This window comes from Cyanistes caeruleus, chromosome 22, assembly GCF_971803275.1.
Source record: "Cyanistes caeruleus chromosome 22, bCyaCae1.hap1.1, whole genome shotgun sequence".
Lineage (NCBI taxonomy): Eukaryota > Metazoa > Chordata > Aves > Passeriformes > Paridae > Cyanistes > Cyanistes caeruleus.
Window position 1 is genome coordinate 1614636 of NC_141722.1, and position 19501 is coordinate 1634136.

Genomic DNA, 19501 nt, shown 5'->3' on the forward strand with positions numbered 1-19501 from the left:
ACACGGGCCCCGCCGGCCTCACGGGCCCTGCCATCCCCGGCCAGCTGGGCCACGGCCCCACACTCGGCCAGGTGGGCACCACACCCGGGGAAAAGCTGCCCAGGGACCTGTGCTGGACCACAGCGTGGAGCTGCCACCTCCATGGGAAACTCGGAGCGGTTCTGGCCCGGCGTGCTGGGGAGCTGCTGCCAGCCCTGAGGGAGCAGGGAAAGCCTGAGGGGCAGCTCCCATCTCTGCTCTGTCAGCGGGGACAGGACCCAGGGGATGGCTGGGGCTGTGTCAGGGAGGTTTAGGTTGGATTTCAGGAAAGGTTCTTCCCCCTGAGGGTGCTGGCACTGCCCAGGTTCCCCAGGGAATGGGCACAGCCCCGAGGCTGCCGGAGCTCCGGGAGTGTTCGGACAACGCTCCCAGGGATGCCCAGGCTGGGATTGTTGGGATGTTTGTCCAGGGCCAGGGGACTACAAGCAGGTAAAACAGTCTTCCTAGGGACTCCCGTGAGGAAGGAGAGCCCAGCTCTGCCCTAGTGACAAAGCTGCACAGATCCTCCTCCTCTGCGACGTCCAGTGGCGGTGTGTGCAACCCCTCGGTCCCCCAACCCAGAGCTGCGTCCTTCAATAAAGGCCTTTTTAAAAGGAGCTAGTCTCCTGGCCTGTTCATAACAGCTGGACTCGATGATCCCTGTGGGTCCATTCCAAGTTGGGATATTCTCTGATTCTCGCTGCTGACAGCAGAGCAGCCGACACCACCCACCCACCCCTGTCACCCATGGGTGCCCAGCCTGCTGCTGGCACATCCCTGGCAGTGCAGGGCCATCCCCAGCTGCCAGCCCCAGCTCCAGCTCCAGCCCAGCCTTAACCCTGGCACATCTGCCCAGCCCCAGCTCCAGCCCAGCCTTAACCCTGGCACATCTGCCAGCACAGGCTCAGCGCTGCGGCAGCTTCAGGGCACGGGGGAAGCCTCAGGGGTGGGAGAGTGGTAGCGTGAAAGCTTCCCCATCACTTGCATGCCAGGCCAAATGGATGCAGAGAGGTTTGCACTCAGATGGGCTTTTCCCAAGTCCAGCCCTTACAATATTTCATGGAAGAACAACTCATTTGACAGCTCTGAGAAACAGCCTGGAGGAGCAGCACCCAAAGGAAGGCACCTCTCACCCAGCTCCAGGCTGGCTCCCCTTGGCATCAGGGGCAGTGACAGGAGCTGTGCCAGCTGGGATTGCGTTGGCAGGACCGTGGTGCTTGGACGAGCACGGCCCCAGCATGTTCCTGCACATCACAATGAATTATCACTGAGCAACTCCTCTCCAACACACCAACAAAAGCCATTTTTCTGCTGCACTGTCTGCCTCTTCACTGCTGCTTTTCCACTCGGAGCACTCCAGTTTCCAATGTCTGGGTGCCAAGGGGCTGGGTTTGGGTAACACCAGGTCTGCCACCACACTGCTGCACCATTTTCCTTCACCTGCCTCGGTTTCTGCACTCCTGAAGGAAGGTGTGGTGAGGATTAGCCTCAGCAGCATTGCTGAGCTCTTCATTTTGCCCAGGAGAACAAAACTAGAAAGACAGCAGAGAACTCCTATCCCAGGCCAGGCTGGATGGGGCTTGGAGCAGCCTGGTCTGGTGGCAGGTGTCCCTGCCCGTGGTAGAGGGTGGGACAAGATGATCTTCAAGGGCCCTTCTAACCCAAACCATTCCATGATTCCAACAGATCCTGAGGCCAGTCCTTCCACTGATTTCTGCTCAAGCAAAGCCCCATTACCCAGCAGTCTGAAACTCTGTGTCACCTCAGCCCTCCCCTAGCTCCGTGGCACTGCTCCCCTCCCGCCCTGACATCCCTGTCCCACTGCTTCAGGCCACATCTTTCCAAACTCCTGGGAACAGTTTCTCATGCTGGCATGAAGAAAAAACACAGGTAAATGTTTCTGGAGCCTGTCAGCTCTTGCCGGAGCTCGCTGCTTCCTTGTTGACACAGATTCCGTGGGACATCTGCGATTTTCAAGACAAACATCTCTGTCTCTGGAGACAAGAAGGAAGATGAGGCCGTGCTGTGGATGCCCTGTGGCAGGGATGGCACTGGACTGAGGGGAGCACACAGCCCATGGTGTCTCTGCTGCTTCCTCTGGGAGCTGATCTCACATTTACACACCAGGCTTTTCCAGGACAGGGCCCATGTGCAGCCAGAGCTGTCCCACAACACTGGGATGTGGCAACATCCCGTGATTTAGGCACAGGTTCCGTGGCCTGGCAGCTGGAGAAGCTCCTCAGCTCTGGGTTTCTCCTGGTCAAAGTGAGATCTCTGGGATGTTCTTCATGCACTGCTCCCCAGCCTGGGAGTACAGGACTTCTCCAAGGCATCTCCTGCCTCTCCTGAGGGAGATGAACAAGACAACAGCTACAGCAGGACGTGTGTGACTCATCTGGTACCTGGTGAACCTGCTCCTGTCTGGCTCAGCAAAAGATCCAAATGGATGAGGTGGGGCTCATCTAAGGAGCTTACTGAGGCAAATGTGCTGCATGGTGGGAGGAGGCAGGCGAGATGAATGACTACAGCAACCTCAGCGTCTTTCCTACACTTGGGGCAAGGGAGTGGCTCTGGAAGGGCAGGAACCTCCTCCCTGCTGTCCTCTGACTGCTCCTCTTATCACAGACACCAGGGAGTGCACAGGAATGAAGTCACAGGAAGGTCTGGGTCAGAAGCGATCTCTGGATGTTTTTGGTCCCCACAGGCTGGCAGAGTAATTTCAAAATCAGATCGTTTTGCTCAGGACTGTGTCCAGATGAGACCTAGAGAATCTGATCCCCATGGATGGGGTTCCCACAGGCTCTCTGAGCAGCAGGAACAGCTTCAGCTGGATCCTGACACGATGCCCAGGCAGCTGACTGTGCCCTGTGACACACAGAGGAGATCAGATACGGAGAGTCCCCACTCTCAGAGCCTTGATCACGCTGTGATGTCACCATGAGGCTGTGAACAGAGGTGGATTTATCCTGATGGGGTCTCCGAGGGTAGGTGTGTCCCAAAAACCAACCAAAAAACAAACAAACCTTCCTTCATTCCACAGCTGGTGGAAACACTGCTCCTGACTGAATCCCTTAAGCCTCAATATCATTTGATTTCACAGATTTCACAGTTGGAAAGGATCCACAAAGATCATTGAGTCTGCTCTGAAGTGAATGGTCCATGTGGGGATCAAACCCAGCCCTTGGCATTGTCAGCACTGAGCACTGAGGCAAAGCCAACCACTGCAGTCCTTGGAAGGCTCTTTCTGCATTCTCTCCATCAGGGATGGCCTCAGATTCCTCAGATTCCTCACAGTGGAGCCCTGTGGCTTCTCTGAATTGCTGGAGAAATAAACCACACCAAAACCACCACTGGAGTGTGAAACAAGCTTAATGAAAATCCACTAATGTGCAAAGCCAACATGTCCCACACGGTGACCCCTCTGGGGCAGGGAGGGATGCGAGTGACACTTCCGTGGTCACCACCCTGAGCCCCTGCACGGCCACACAACGCTGCTCACAGCCAGACCCCTGCCCAGGCTGGCCTTGGGCTTTTGGCAGTTTATCTTAATCCAGGCAGCTGAGCAGGCTTGTGTGGCTCGGGGCAGCTCTGCAGGATCAGTGTGAGGGTGCTGACAGCTCTGCAGCACAAACAGAGCTCAGGAACTGGGAACACTTGGGGAGAATGGGGGTCAGGAGGTCCCACCATCTTCAGGTATTGCCAGCAGAGCTGCATGGCCATCACCTCCCTGGAGGGATCACCCCTGAGCTGTGCCAGGGCTGGAATGGCAGAAAGCCATCTGTGTCCTGGGCTGATCCCCCAGTGTGGGCAGCAGGTCCAGGGAGGGGATTCTGCTCCTCTGCTTGGCTCTGGAGAGACTCCCCTGCAGAGCTGCCTCCAGCCCTGGGTTCCCAGCACAGAAAGGACCTGGAGGAGTTGGAGCCTGTCCAGAGGAGGCCATGGAGATGCTCCAAGGGCTGGAACTCCTCTGCTCTGCAGCCAGGCTGGGAGAGCTGGGGGTGCTCACCTGGAGAAGAGAAGGATCCAGGGAGAGCTCAGAGCCCCTTCCAGGGCCTGAAGGGGCTCCAGGAGAGCTGGAGAGGGACTGGGGACAAGGGATGGAGGGCCAGGACACAGGGAATGGCTTCCCACTGCCCAAGGGCAGGGCTGGATGGGATATTGGGAAGAAATTCTTCCCTGTGAGGGTGGACAGGCCCTGGCACAGAGTGCCCAGAGCAGCTGTGGCTGCCCCTGGATCCTGGAAGTGCCCAAGGCCAGCTGGACGGTGCTTGGAGCAGCCTGGGAGTGTGGAAGGTGTCCCTGCCCATGGCAGAGGGTGGAATGGGATGGGCTTTAAAGCCCCTTCAACCCAAACCAAATTGGGATTCAAAGACACCTCAAGACATTGCCCTTTCAAACTAGGCTGGCTCAGTGTCACAAGGTAGACATAGCCAGGTCTCAAATCCCATTACACAGAATATTTTCCCTGAAGGTATCCTCATGCAAAAACTGGGATCTTAAGTCCTGCTTGTCTGACTGTCTCCCAGGAAGGATCAAACACACACTGGGCATGAAATGTGGGGTCCCAGTGGGGTTTGGTAAGGGAAGCACCAAATCCAGGTGGATTTGACCTGGCTGGTTTTGACCTTCCCAAAATTAGTGTAGCAGCTTCATCCTCACAGAAGCCAATGCTTCTTGTGAGGATGGGTCTGGCCTGTGTCAGAGTGGGTCTGATATATCCTGATGCTCTGATCTAACAACAGAGTAACAGCCAAGGAAATGCATCCTGTCCTCTTGTGGCTGGCCTTGGTCCCAGAGCCATGGTGTGGGACAGACACAGCCCAGGCTGTGCTGCTCTGGCCTCTCCCAGGTTCATTTTCCATGTCTAGGTCAAGCAGCTGGACTAGATGATTGTTGTAGGGTTTCCAGCTGAAATATTTTATATTCCATTCCATTCCAGAGACTGTGCTGAGGAAAGGGATGTCCCAAGAGGCCCAGGTGCCTCCACACGGAGCAGAGGAGAGCTGTGAAGGCTGGCAGGACTGAGCCTTCCTCTCCCACTGCCCCCTTCAGTTCCCCAGAGCACCAAATCCCAGGAATGCTGCTGGGATGGGACTCCCAGAGCTTCTGGCCCAACACCACAGCAGGGAAGGGAAGCTGTATGAGGTGAATCTTTAAACCTCTAAGCATGGGGCTTCCCTCAGCAGCCCCTCTGTACCACCCTTTGGATTAGCTCTAAATAAAATGCCAGTTTTTGGTCATCAAACACATTCATTTCTGTCACATCCCTGTAAATGAGCCTCACCATGTCCTGCTTGCCAGGCACATCCAGCATTTAAAACATGTCTGAAAGAGGAAAAAAAAAAGATCACAAGTCATGGTCTGGGCCCTGATTATGAAGCTGAAGCCACTTTTATGAAAGAGCTTCTTTTTTTTTTTTATTAAAGAGCTTCTGCTAAAGATCCCAACCAGGCACATCCCTCGTTACAGCTTTACATCTTTGACTGAAAGCACGTCCAGGTTTCCCTGTGACAGAGCAGCTCCCTGAGGATGCTGTGACATGAGGATAACACCTCCCTGGGCACGGAACCAGGGAGCTCCATGGCTCCAGAGCAGCACCTCAAGGCTACTTCAGCAGCTTGTGCTAAGGGAAACCAAACCCCAGGTGGCACAGATCCATCACACAAAGGCAGCTTAACCAGCACTGATCCCCCACAAGAGGCTTTGCATTCTGTAAGTAAGGATTTGCCTGATCTCCTGTAGGGACAAAAAAGGGGGGTGTTGGTTGCACCACGAAGCCTCAGGCTTGGCACAGCCAGAATTTGACTTTCACACAAATCGTTGCTTCTTTGGGAAATGATGAAAAGTATTAAGGGAAAGAAGGATATGGAAGAAAACAAGAAGGAACAAAATGTGAGTTTTCCAGAAGAAACAATCGCTTTTTAATCACGGGAAAACCTGAAGAAGGTCACACCAAACCCAGGGCAGCGCGATGAGACAACATCACAGCACAGCAATTTAGCAGAGAATTGGGAAAAGCTCCATAACACCCAGGTCTGAACATCTGCACAAAGCCAGGCAGAGTTAAAAACAGCTGAAACACTTGTGGTTGACCCCCTGAGTATGCTCCAGACACATCCCCTGCTTCCTTTGAGAACTTCAGATGATGCTGAGCCCACTGTGCCTCTGGGGAGGTTTCCCCTCAACTCTCTTTGAAAATGCACCTTTTATTTGCAGGTTAAAATTTATGGACTCCAGTTTCCAACTGCAGGAACTTTTCTGGGTTTTGTAGCTAAATGAAGGAGGAGTCTAGAAAAAGCATATTGTTGTTGTGGAACAGTTGAATGATAATGAAAGTATTTCCTTTTGTTCATGGATGGTTGGAACTGGAGGATCTTTAAAGTCCCTTAGGATTTTTGGCTGTGCCCCTCAGCTCAGGGAAGGGAGGAGGCTGTTCCTGCATTTCCTATCATCCCATTTCTGCTGGGAGAGGGATGAGATAGCCTTGATGCATCCAAAATTCATGTAAATGGATGTAAAACTCTCTCCAAAGCTCAGGGAGATTCATTAGGAGAAAGCTGACAAAAAGCAGCAGGGGGGCATCACACAATGAAGAATTGTTTTGGGGCAATGAGAAAGAAATAAACCCATTTCCCTCCTTGTTTCTGTGTCTCCGAGTTGATTTGAGGGTTCTTAGGCAGCTCATGTGTTTGTCTCTCTAGCCCATCCCCACATCACAACTCTGAGCAATTCCAGGAGCCCCAGGACATCTCCTAGGACATCTTCCTCTTTTATTCAACAAGAGCTTTCATCTGGGAGCTGTTCCCTTCTCACAGCCCTGCTTTTTCAGCATCCTGAGTCACCTCCCTCCCATCCCTCCTTTCTCTGCCTCATCTCTGTGTCCAAGGCCAGGTTGGAAAGGGTTTGGAGCAACCTGGGATAGTGGCAGGTGTCCCTGCCCATGGCAGAGGGTGGAATAAGATCCTTTTAAGGTCCCTTTCAACCCAACCCAGTCTGGGATTCTGTGATTTTATGATTCAGCATATCATCCCATCCCAAAGGACCCATCAGGGCATCCTTGTCTAACAGACTTTGATAGCAAAGGCCAATTTTCTGTGCCAGGTCCTGACTCTTGGGCTGCCACCACTGCCAGTGGTTTTTAGGAGGTCTGGCTCCCAGTGAGCCAAGCCCACATCCAGCTCAGACTGGCCAGATGTCCATGGGCCACCCATGGAAGGTCACACTGGGAAGGACCTGTGGGAAGGAAGGCTGGGAAGCTGGAGTGCAGCTGTAAAGGAAATAAAATGGGAAAAGACACAGCCATCAGCACTGCTGGGAGCAGCCCAGGGGCTCAGACTCCGCTGGCAGCAGCTTCTGGGAGTGTCTGTGGGACTGTGTGGCTCCAGCCTGCAGGGGGGACATCAGGATCTTTCCACAGCTTCTCTTTCATCATCTTTAGAGCCATTTGAAAGACCCCCACTCTGCAGCCAGCCCCCCCTCACCTGCCAGTCCCAAGGCTCAGCCCCTATTCCCTGCTAGAGGGTAAAATCAAAGCGTCCCGTTCCTCCGCTGGCTTAGCTGGGAGAGTCAGGTTACAGGCAGCAAACCCCCTATCTCTGATCACTTTAATTCCACTAACCCATGTCATGTCAGACAGAGTCAACATTTGCTCTGGAAAACACTCACGACACAGAGAGAGCAAAGCCAGCCTGGCCCGTGGCCTCTCCCCGGCAACACTTTGAAATCACCCAGGGGAAAAAGCGAGGTGAACAGCTGGGAGCTTTCCAGCATCTCCTCGGAGCCCTCCTGACAGATCTCGGTCCCTGGAGTGTCAGGTTACTGGACAGGGGGGGAACTGCTTTTATTATAGGAGGGTCAGCAGGGAATTCTGGCATTTTCAATTACCCCGTGCAGCAGCGGCTGCGATCGGGGTCAGGATTAACTGCCTGACCCGCGGCTGAAGACAGAGTGGCAGGGAAATGCACCATGATGCTGCAAGGCACCAGCCAGTCCAGAGGCCACGGGACAGGGCAGGGAATGGGGAGATGTGGGGGAGAAAGTTCTGGCAGAGCATCTGGCAGGGGATGCCTGTGACTGTCCTGCCACTGTGGTGAAGGGGGAAACTTGGGAAACCTTGGGGGAAGGGGGAAAGCTTCCCTCTCACTGCCTTATCCCAGGGACTCGGTCTGTGTGGGTAACCCAGGAAGCTCCAGTAAGTGGGGAACAGGATTCCCTGTGGGTCCAGGGCATTCCCCACCCCAGCCCAGCGTTCCCACAGCCCGTGCAGGGAGGCTGGAGGTGATGCTGTGCAGCAGCCAGGACAGTGCTGTGATCAGTCACGGAGCAAGGGCTGTCCTGACCTTCAATCCACAGGGCTTGGAGACCTCTAGGCTGGGATCCAGGCTCCAGCAGTCTGGAAAGCTGTTTTTGAAGTGGCAGCAGCACACAGGGCCTCTGTTGCTCCAGCATGGGCACAGGGACAGCCAGGACAACTGACCCCACATTCCCAGAGACCTGGATGTCTCACCCACAGGACACCTCATCCAAGCAGCTCTCCCTCCTTGCCCCACAGTACCCCAGTCCCACACAGTCCCCAGCAGGTGACTACCACTGTCCAATGTCCCCACCCCAGGTCCCACCACTGACCCCAAGGCCCCGTGTTTTTGTGCTCCTGTTCAGCTCAGAGTCCAAACACATCCAGGTATTGAACTGAAAATCAGTTCCTCTGGTTGAAACCTCTCTCATATTCTGCTTTTCTGGGTAAAACTCTCTCCTGCCATTTAAGCACCACAGACTTCCACACCATGGGCCCTCCTGGAATTGAGGATTTGAATTTGAATTCAGATGCATTTGAATTCAGATGCCTTCCTCCAACACGAGCCCTGAAGGCACCACAGCGAGGAATGGAAGAAGGGAGGATTCTCCTGCCCTCCATGGGGACCCTGGTGACCCTGCTTTGCATGGGAGGTTAGGCTGGAGACCTCCAGAAGCCCCTCCACCAGCACCTGTGTGTGTGTGTGTGTGTGTGTGTGCCTCTCCTGCTAGAACTTTTCCTTGGATTATTACATTTGTCCCCCCAGTACCTTTCGGAATCAATTCTCTCCAGCAGGAGAAAAGGAAAGCAAGGGATGGCAGCACTGGGGTTCTTTAATTAATTAAGCAACATTTGCCCTTAAAGGAGTAAAAATCCTCAGGTCTGGGATATTCCTGGACTTGCTGAAGCTCTGGAAAATTGGTGTTTCACAGTGTGTGAGGTTTTTGTTCCCGAGGTTCTTGGCAAGGTGGCCCACATCGCTGTGTCAAGTGTCTGGAAAACTTCCCAGTGGGCCCAGCCTGCAGCTCCTTGAGTCTGTAACTACAAACGCTGGAAAATCTTAAAAACATGGCAAAGCAGCCCAAAGCTGGTCCTGGCTGTGGCCCCACTTGAATCAAGGCAGGCTTTGGTGTAGATTACAGCCTTTAAAGCAGTTGCTAATGCCACAAGCCCAGCGACTTGGCCCGGGCAGCCGAGGGTTTGGCTGTGTTTGAGCTCTTTGTTCAGTGGGGTTTGCAGTTCCATTTGCATGTGCCACCCGGCCTGCAGGGCTTTGTTCCCACAAGGAGGAGCTGCTCCAGAGGATGCTGGTACCCCCCACACCGCTGCCAGAGCAGCTTTGGGGGGTCACACGGTGCCAAGGGTGCTCCCCACCTCCTGGAAAACTCCTCTGGAATATTCATCTGCTCCAGATGAGAGCATGTCCCCAGCAAAAGGCTATTGGGAAGCAGGAACACGGTGGGAGCCAGACCCCCACACCCTCCAGATTTTCCATAACACGAGACTTTCCCAAAAAGTGCCAATTAATTGCAATGATAACTGTCCTTGGGAACAACCTGAGTTCAAAATTTCCAACACAGAAAGCTTAGAGCTGTAGTCCTTGAAAGAGAATCCATGGAATCCCAGAATGGTTCATGTTGGAAGGGATTCTTCCACCCTCTGCCATGGGCAGGGACACCTTTCACTACCCCAGGCTGTTCCAAGCCTCATCCAACCTGGCCTTGGGCACTTCCAGGGATCCAGGGGCAGCCACAGCTGCTCTGGGCACCCTGTGCCAGCCCTCCCCATCCTCACAGCCAGGAATTCCTTCCCAATATCCCATCCATCCCTGCACTCTGGCAGTGGGAAACCATTCCCTGTGTCCTGTCACTCCATCCCTTTCCCCAAGTCCCTCTCCAGCTCTCCTGGAGCCCCTTTATGCCCTGGAAGGGGCTCTGAGGTCTCCCTGCAGCCTTCTGGAGCCCCAGCTCTCCCAGCCTGGCTCCAGAGGGTCTCCAGCCCTTGGAGCATCACTAAGTCTTGCTAACTAAGACTGAACTTTATCCCTTGTTCTCTTGCATGGCAAACTGCACCAGGTTCCCTGTGTGTAGGGGAAACTTTGGAAATACCAGTTTTTTCCCCGTGGGAGGAGCATTCCCTGCCCAGCCCTGGCCATGCAGCTGCTTCCTGCACCCCTGCCAGGGCAGGGATAGCCACAGCCTGTGAGGGCCAGGCACTGTGAGCATCTTCCTGCTCACACAGGAGCACACAGACACTCATCCCTTCTGACAGGGACCCCACTGACCCCCAGGGACCCCAAGAAGGACTGAAGGACACGGGGCCAGGAGGCTGCAGTAACCTCCCTGCAGTAACTGCCCCAGAGCTGTGACTACCAAGGGCAGCAGGAGAGTTCCATCAGCCACCTGGAACACAGGAGGAGAAGGTGAGCCCTGCTCCATCAGCTCCCTGCACAGAGCAGGGATGGTGGCACACTGGGGGAGCCCCTGGTTCAGCAGAAGGCACTTTCCACACCATCCATCATGGACAGACTGTTGTTTTCTGACCACAGGCAGCTCCAGATGCACTGGAACAGGTTTCTGAAGCCCCAGGCAGGTGTGGGGAGAATGATCCTCACGCTCATGGTGTAATTTATGCAACAGGGAAGGCTGGGAGGCAGCAGGAGGAGGAGCAGGAGCCCACAGAGATGGTGGCAGGCGGGGAAGGGCATCTGCTCGGGAAGCTCCAGCAGTGCAGCCCATCCCCTGCTCTGCCAACATCCCCCCAACTGCCCACCACAGGAGCAGGAAGAGGCTCCTGAAGAGCCAGCAGCTGGCAAAGCTCTCTCCATCTGCTGCAGATGGCCTCCAGTGGCAGAGGAGAAGGGATCTGGGCATGGCAGGATCCCTCGTGGGCGCTCGCTGCCGGCTGCTGCGGGCTGAGGGGATTCAGGGAAAGCAACAGGTTGGGACAACAAGCAAGGGGAGGAGGGCAGCAAGAGCCACATCACGTTTTGGTGGCAGTCAGGGTGAAGATGGGAGCTGTGGGTCAATGGAAGAGGGAGAGAAGACAGGTGATGGAACCAGGATGGTGACACGGGCCCATGGAAGGCAAGGTCAGGGCATTAACTGGGGTAAGAGAAGCAGCCATGGGGATGTCAAAGTTTCAGGAGGTTTGGAGCCTGGGACCAGGCCAAATTCTCACAGAAACACATCCAGTGAAGTCACCAAATGATGAAACCTGGGATTTAAAGTGACCTCAGGTCAGCAGCCCCTCCAGCCTGCTCTGTCACACAGGGAAACAGGCTTTGTCCTGCCTCCTCCATGTGTGAGATGCCTCCAAAGCTCAGGACATTTCTGCTTTTCCTCCTTTTGTGTTAATTTTTTGCACAAGAATTACCCTACCAGGTCTTGAAACATCAAGAAGTATGAGACTACTTCTCATGGACCTCAGTTCACCTCAGTTCTCCACTTGGGTCATTGTGGTCTCCCATTTATGCAGCTCCTGGACAGACTTCACAGAACCAATTCCAGCTTGCAGTTTTCCAAATCAAATCAAATCAAATGATTATCTGTGATTATTTGAAATGATTATTGGTGTCCTGACAGACACAGTCTCCTGTATTTCCTTAAAAAATCAGTGATTTCTTTGGGGGAAAAAAGCAGCAAGCTACACAGGCTCATGTACAAGGACCTGGTGGGCTGCCTGTCTCTTGATGGCTCAAGACTAGTTCTCTTCCTGAAAGGTGTTTTAGTTAAAGCCAGACTGAATTGGAGCAAAATTCCCATCCCTAGAAGTGTCTAAGGCTAGGGCTTGGATCAACCTGGTCTAGTGGAAAGTGTCCCTGCCCATGGCAGGGGGTGGGACTGGATAATCTTTCAAGTCCCTTCCAACCCAGACCGTTCTGGCATTCTATTATAAACAAATACACAGAGCTTTGAAGCTCTGGAAAGCTCATTCCAGCCCTTTGAGGTATTTTCTGCACTTTCCCAGGTTCTGGTTTCACAGACAATAACTCTTGGCTGCAGCAGAGCCCAGCTGAGCAGCACAAGGGAGAACAGGAGGAGCCAATACTTTGCTGGTGTCCAGAGCAGGGCTGTGCTGTGCCTCTCTCAAGAGGAGGGAACCAGACACATCCTCTGCTGCGCAGTGAAAGTGAGAAGATAAAAGCAAGGCTCCCTGTGCCCCAGGCAGTACAAGTCTCCTGTCCCTGTCTAGCCGGCAGCAGCACTAATGTGACAAGCAAACAGCAGGCTGGTGAGAAGGTCTGCTCCTGCCCACCTCATCCCTCACCTCACCTGCTCCCCGACCTCTCCGTGCCCCCTGCTGCCTTTGCCAGCAGGAATCCGGGACCGTGGCTACGAGGGAATTGTTTTGATTGAAGATGAGGGGGGAAAAAAATCCTCTTTTCTGGTGCTCTGCGCATCCCGGGATCCGTCTTGCCTGCGCTCCATCGCTCACGGATGAATTCCACAAGGTTTGTAACAGGATCAGGCTGGGCTCAGTCCAGTGCTAGGAGACCCCCAGCAGAGCAGGGCCATGGCCCATGTCCTTGCTTTGGACCGTGGTCACCTGTCCTTGAGCTCAGGGGCTCCTCCAAGTGCTGTCAGGACAGCCCTCCCCAAAAGAGCCTGCGTGGCTGGGACACGACCTGGGCTGTGACAGCCACCAAAATTCACCGGCTGATGCCTGAGACAGAGGTGTGAGCTGCACATTTCCTGGCCAAGAGACCCAGGGAATCATGGAAGATGGAAAAAGACCTCCAAGTCCAACCTTTGACTGAATGCCACCTTGTCCACTAAGCCGTATCACCATGTCGTGACATACTGCCACCCATGATAATAATGCAAATAATCATAACAACTTTTCTGGATCTATAGAGGGGGAGAAATCATCCTGGTGGGTTTATTGGGACAGTGGATCGGTTTCCTTCACTATACACTCCTTGTATTCCCTCTGCAAGGGCCATTTGTGGCTCTCTGTGGCTCTGTCTGCAGCCAAGAGCCTCTGACATCAGCACTAATCCTCCCTCCTTATCCCCTGTGACAAGGGTTGCTCACAAAAGGGACACATTCCCAAGAGCCTGGATGTTCTTTCCCCCACCACTGGGAGGTCTTGAATTTGTCTTTGGATACTCCAGAGCCCAAGGCTTCTTCCTCCCTCCTCAGGTCACAGCAGCCAGTTACCTGGAAGTGCCCTTCCCACTGCTATTAACTCATCCCTGCCCATGGAGCCCTTTCCTTCAGCTCTCCCAGGGCACTCAGCCTGTCCACGGTGTGGATGGAGCCTGCAAATCCTCACAGCACCAATGAAACAGAGAAATTAAGAATCAGGAATCACCAAGACTCTTCCCACTCCCCACCCCTCCCCAAAGAAAGGCCACGAATTAGTAGTCAAGGGGCTGCCAGCAAGAGCTGGTGTCTGGCATGGCTTTCAATTAATCAAGTGTCATTATCTGGAGCCCCGGGCCAGGCTCAGCTCCTTGACCCCTTGGGATGCTGGCATGGCTCTCAGCCACCCTCTTGGCACAGATCATTTGTTGAAGAATGGCTGGGAAAAGGCTTTTGGTGGCACCCAGGCTCTGGCAGGGTCCCTTCAGACAGGACTGTGGCACGTGGAGAGTCCTGGATTTCACTCCTGAAGGGACACTGAGCTTTTGGGGGATGAGGTGCTGCAGGGTGTGAGAGGCAGGGGTGCAGGTGAGCTGGAGATGCAGGTGAGCTGGAGATGCAAAGTGTGGAGCTGGAGGTCGAGGAGAGCCTGCTGAGGAGAGCAAACTCAGCCTGGGCTCAGAGGTGACAGGAGGTGCTGCCCAGGAAGGCAGTTGGATCATGTTTATGGGGATCCAGTTTGCTGGAAGGGGTCATGGCCATGGGATGATGGCCACCAAACCCTGTGCCACCCACCTGGCCACACTCAGGACCTTCCTTCCCTCTGGCTGCTCTAGGGGGGTCGTTTTCTTACTCTCCCAGGAGATTTTTCCTGGGATCACAGAATGGTTTGGATTGCAAGGGACATAAAAGCTCATCACCAGCAGGACACCTCCCACTATCCCAGGGTGCTCCAAGCTCCATCCAACCTGGTTTTGGGCAATTCCAGGGATTCAGGGGCAGCCACAGCTTCTCTGGGCACCCTGTGCCACGGCCTCCTCACCCTCCCAGGGAAGAATTCCTTCCCAGTGTCTCATCTAACCCTGCTCTCTGGCACTGGGGAGCCATTCCACCCTGTCTGGCCCTTATAAAATGTGGGTGCTGAAGAACTGGTGACACCTGATGGAGCATCACTCCTCAGTCCTGCAGCACAGCAGTCACCCTGTGCCCCTGGGGAACCAGGGGGTTTTTCCTTGATTCCTGCAGGGCTGCAGGACCCCGAGGGGTGGTGGGCACTTTGCTTTGTCCAGCTGTGGCAGGAGCACAACCTCATCACACATCACATGATGGAGCCCCAGCTGGCTCCTCCATCCAGAGCCAAGGCACAGAGAGGGAGGCTCATCCTTCCTCTGCTCCCTCTCCTCTCCCCCAACACCCTCCATTCTCCTGTCCCAGCTCTGCCTTTGTGTCTGCAGCTCCTGTTACCAACTGCTAATGATCTACATCAAGGCTGCCAGGCGGTGCCTAGTGTAAGCAGAAGAATTCAGAGCCTCTAATTACAGAGGAATTAGCAAGCAGACAGTTAGTGTTTAGTGCTAATGAATAGATACATTAAGAGAGACATCACACAGGCTGAGAAGTGTGAGCCCTGATAATAAAGGAGTGTCAAACCAGGAAAACACAAGGAGGAGGATCCAGGGGACTGAAAAGGATTCGCCCTCGACTCAGCTCGCTGGTTTTGCTCAGGTGGGAGCCACGGGTGATAGATACATGAAGGCTCAAGCACAGCAGAGAAATGCAAGTACAAAATATGAGCATCAAATTATTAATCCATAGTGCAGGACCACGGTGGGAGGGAGCAGAGCCCCTTCCCAGCTCCAGGTAGCATTACAGCCACCCCACCTCCATCAGGTAAAGGCAGCTGGTCATCCAGACCCGTTCCCCTCTCCTCCCTGGGGGCAGAGCTGTCCCTGCTTGGAGCCAAACCATGGCTCAGCCTGTGTCAGACCTGCCTTCAGGGCTTCAGAAACACCCTGGTTCTGCTCCTGAGCTGACTCCAGATCAGAGGGCACCATCATGGTTCACCCAGACACTTCTGCAGGTTCCCTCTGTCCTCACACTCTGAAGTGATGCCCACCTGCCCTACTGCTGTTTTCCCCGGCAGCCAGAACATGCCAAATTCAGCCCTGGGGGTCAGGTAGTGTCCAGGGCAGTTCAGAGGGACCAGAATCTCTCCTGCTCCCAAGCAGGGCCGTGCCTCACTGGCATCCTTCCACCTCAATCCCATTAAGCCAAGCCCCGGCCTCAGCCCGTGCCCAGCTCCAGATGGCTTCCAGGTGGGCTGGGCAGGCAGCCCTTGGCCAGCAGCTCGGTGAGGCTCCCTGCCACCAGCACAGCTGCCAGGGACCCTCCTGGGAGCAGCACTACCAGCCACCCTGACCATCCTTCCCCCAGCAAAGCCACCCTGCACAGAGCTGGAGACCCCCGAGGGAACCCTCCCAGCTCTGCGCTTCAGCTGCTTCACCAAGTGACTGGAGCAGATTCCCAGACTGTTATCTCAAATATTCATCTCCCAGCCCCTCTTCTGTGCAGCTTTGCTTCCTCAGCCCGTCCTGGCTCTCTCTGCAGTCCAAGCAGGGATTGCAGCTCCTATCAGAATGCTGGAGCTGCCTCACCTTCCCTCCCCAGGAGCCAGGAGTGTGTCTGCAACACTCTGATGGTGCCTGCAACCATGCTGCGAGGCAACAGCCTCAGACCAGCCAGCCCCTGATGCTGTGACACCAAGGACAGTGCCACAGGCACCACACCCAGATGCTGTGACACCAGGGGACACTGCCACGAGCTGCTCTGCTGCCACCACAGGCAGGCACCCCCTCCTCATGTCACGCTCCAGCTTCTCATTGAAATAAGGGACATTCTCACACCCAGGCACTCGCTCAGGAACTTCCAGAGACTTCCAACACCACGGAACAATCCACACCTCACCCCACCTGCCGTCCCCTGGCAGCCCACAGCCACCCTGTGTCGCCCTGAAAACTCAGCTTTTGAGCTTGCTGACATAGTTTCCTAAGGACTTTCCCAGGACAGTAACTGTAAACATAGAGATGTGTACATTCTTTCTGTTACACGTCCTGTGATGGGCATCTCTCATGGCCAGTGCAGTGGGAAAGTGTTATCCTGACCATCCAATCCCTGGCTGTGGTCAGAAACCTATAAATCCTGGGAGGAAAAATAAACTCTCTCTTCTTTTCACCACACCTCGACCTGTGTGCGTGTGATCTATTCATCTTCAGTGGTAACAACCCTGCCCGCTGCCGGGCCCACAGCCACCCTCAGGCCCACAGCCACCCTCGGGCCCACAGCCACCCTTGGCCCATGGCCACCCTCAGGCCCACAGCCACCCTTGGGCCCATGGTCACCCTGCCCTCTGCTGGGCCCACAGCCACCCTCGGGCCCACAGCCACCCTCAGGCCCACAGCCACCCTCAGGCCCACAGCCACCCTTGGGCCCACAGCCACCCTTGGGCCCATGACCACCCTGCCCTCTGCCGGGCCCATGGCCACCCTCAGGCCCACAGCCACCCTTGGGCCCATTGGCACCCTCAGGCCCACGGCCATCCTCAGGCCCACAGCCACCCTCAGGCCCACAGCCACCCTGCCCGCTGCCGGCCCTTACCGGCCTGGTTGGTGGTGATGTTCACCGAGGCAAACTGCGGGGAGAAGGGGCTCTGGTCGGTGACGCCGTTGACGGCCTGGATCTCGAAGGTGTACTGGGTGTGTGCCAGCAGGTCGCTGATGTAGATGCGGGGCTCGGTGAGGCCCAGCTGGCGCGGGGCGAACTGCACGTTGTCCCCGCAGCGCGTGCAGGCCCCGCGGCCCGCCCCGCAGCTCTTGCAGATGATGTTGTACACCAGGTCCTCCCGGCCCCCCGAGTCCCGCGGGGGGCTCCACTCCAGCATCAGAGAGGTCTCGTTCACGCTGGAGATCACGGCCTGGGGAGCCGATGGGATGGCTGGAGAGGGAACGGATGGCAAGGTGTGAGACGGCTGTGTTATCGCTACACACGAAGTATAAAGTGAAGGTTGTGAACATCGCAAGCAGCCAGAGGTTTTCAGGAGGCAAAAAGCCTTTATTTCAGGGTTTTCAACCCTTTTTATAAGGTTGGTAGAAGGAACAACATCTCCCTCTCATCCCATTGGTGGGACAAGAGAAAAACACTGTCAGAACGTCAGTGTCTTGTTTTTGGGAAAGTAAAAACTTATTTACACAACAGTCCTTAAGAGAAGAAAAAGATCCCAAAGACTTTCCCTTGGGAACAATCAGCCCCTGAGAGCTTGAAATTCTCTCAGGTTCAGAAAATCATGTCCATGGCTGCATCCCCCCTCCTCCCCATCCCCAGGCAGCACTCTGAGCTGGGAGTTCATCTAGGTGTGAGGACATCCACAAGCAAGAGTGGGAATGAAACCAGTCCTCCTAGCCCAGGCTAATTCAATTGTGTGACAGCCCTGACAAAATTTACCACTTAGTTTGTGTAGTGTCCCCCCAAAACCCCACTGAGACACCTCTGTCAAGCATCCCTTGATGCTTTGGCTGAGGATCATCCCCTGTCCCCAGCATGTGGTCCCCTCCCAGGTGCCCAGAGCCACTCACTGGTGCATGGCATGTCCACGGGGTCGGCGTCTGCCCGGTAATATCCATTTCGGCACACGCAGTTTGTGGCCCCTTCCGAGGTTGTCCGGCTGTTGATGGGGCAGTGGACACAGCCCTCATCCCCCTGGCTGGCCTTGAATGTTCCTGAGGGGCAGCCTGGAAGAGAAGGAGAGCGATGGTGAGCAGTGAGAAGGGGGCTGGGGGGATGCCTGGAGCCCAAAGGAAAGGAGGTGAACACGGCAGAGAAGGAGCAGCTGCTCGAAAGGCCCCTGAGGAGGCACCTGCAGGGATGTGTGCCCATACAGACACTTCATGTGTCCCCATGTAGACACCTGATGGGTCCCCATGTAGACACCTCTGTCCCCATTCCCCAACCATGAGTGCAGGATGGGGATTGTAGGAGTCAGAGGGGATTTTTAGCCACTGCTTTACCAGATCAGACCACAGACACCAGAATCCTCCCCACAGCAGTGACTGTCAGGGGAGGTTTAGGTTGGATTTCAGGAAAGGTTCTTCCCCCTGAGCGTGCTGGCATTGCCCAGGCTCCCCAGGGAATGGGTATGGCCTCAAGGCTGCCAGAGCTCCGGGAGGGTTTGGACAACACTCCCAGGCACAGGGTGGGATTGTTGGGGTGTCTGTGCAGGGTCAAGGTTTGCATTTGATCCCTGTGGGTCTCTTCCAAGTCAGGATATTCCATGATTCCATGACCAGCCTGAACCAGGGCATGAACCAGGTGCATTTGTTGCCCACAACTTCCCCAGTCCTTTCTCAGACACAGCTCCTTGCACTCCATACCCCAGGAGGGTGTTTCTCCCACTGTCACCCACTCATTTCTTTATTCCCTGCACCTGTTTTACCCCTGAAGAGCCCTGTGCTGTAACCACACGCTGCAGGAAGAAACTGCTGCTCTCTGCTTTGAAGCCAAGCTGCCATTCCTGATGCCATCCCACATTTCCACTGCCAATGCACACTCAATCACCATCTGCCTTGTCCACAACCTCTAGAGCTGTCCAAACCTCTGTCATGCTCCACACTGCATAACAACATTCAGTGTTTTACTCTCTTTTCAGCAATGCCCACGTTATTTTTTAGCCACCAGTGTAGTGACTGTGAAAGCCCCAAGATCTGAGCTGTGAGGCCCATCCCAGCTCATCTCTGTGCAGGTGTGTGTGAATTGCCCTACTGGAAGATGCCCCTGCCCATGGCAGATGGCCTTTAAGGCATCTCCAAACCCAAATCATTCTGTGATTCCACCTTTCCACCAGCTTGGGGTTGTTTTTCTTCCATTTGTATCACCTCAAGTCTTTTGAATTCCAATTTCCCTCTCATTCCCTGGCCACGCTGTCTCATAGGGTCCTTCTGCAACTCTCCAGAGAGTTTTGTCCTCATGACTTTGTAGATGTGGCACTTGGGGACATGGCAGTGCTGGGTCGATGATCCTAGGGGGCATTTCCAACCTTAATGAATTAATAAAT

At 54.8% G+C, this 19501-nt stretch overlaps 1 protein-coding gene across 11 annotated transcripts in view; it reads right to left on the bottom strand.

Annotated features, from left to right (window-relative positions):
* The window catches only part of EPHB2 (EPH receptor B2), a 119384-nt gene that overhangs the window by 22838 nt on the left and 77045 nt on the right, over positions 1-19501 (bottom strand). For all 11 annotated transcript variants that reach the window (XM_086860684.1, XM_086860683.1, XM_086860689.1 and 8 more), the window contains exons 4-5: positions 18027-18182; positions 17053-17388 (exon numbers count right to left, since the gene is read on the bottom strand). In XM_086860684.1, coding sequence (XP_086716810.1) covers positions 17053-17388; positions 18027-18182 — 492 coding nt within the window. The remainder of the gene's footprint in view (positions 1-17052; positions 17389-18026; positions 18183-19501) is intronic.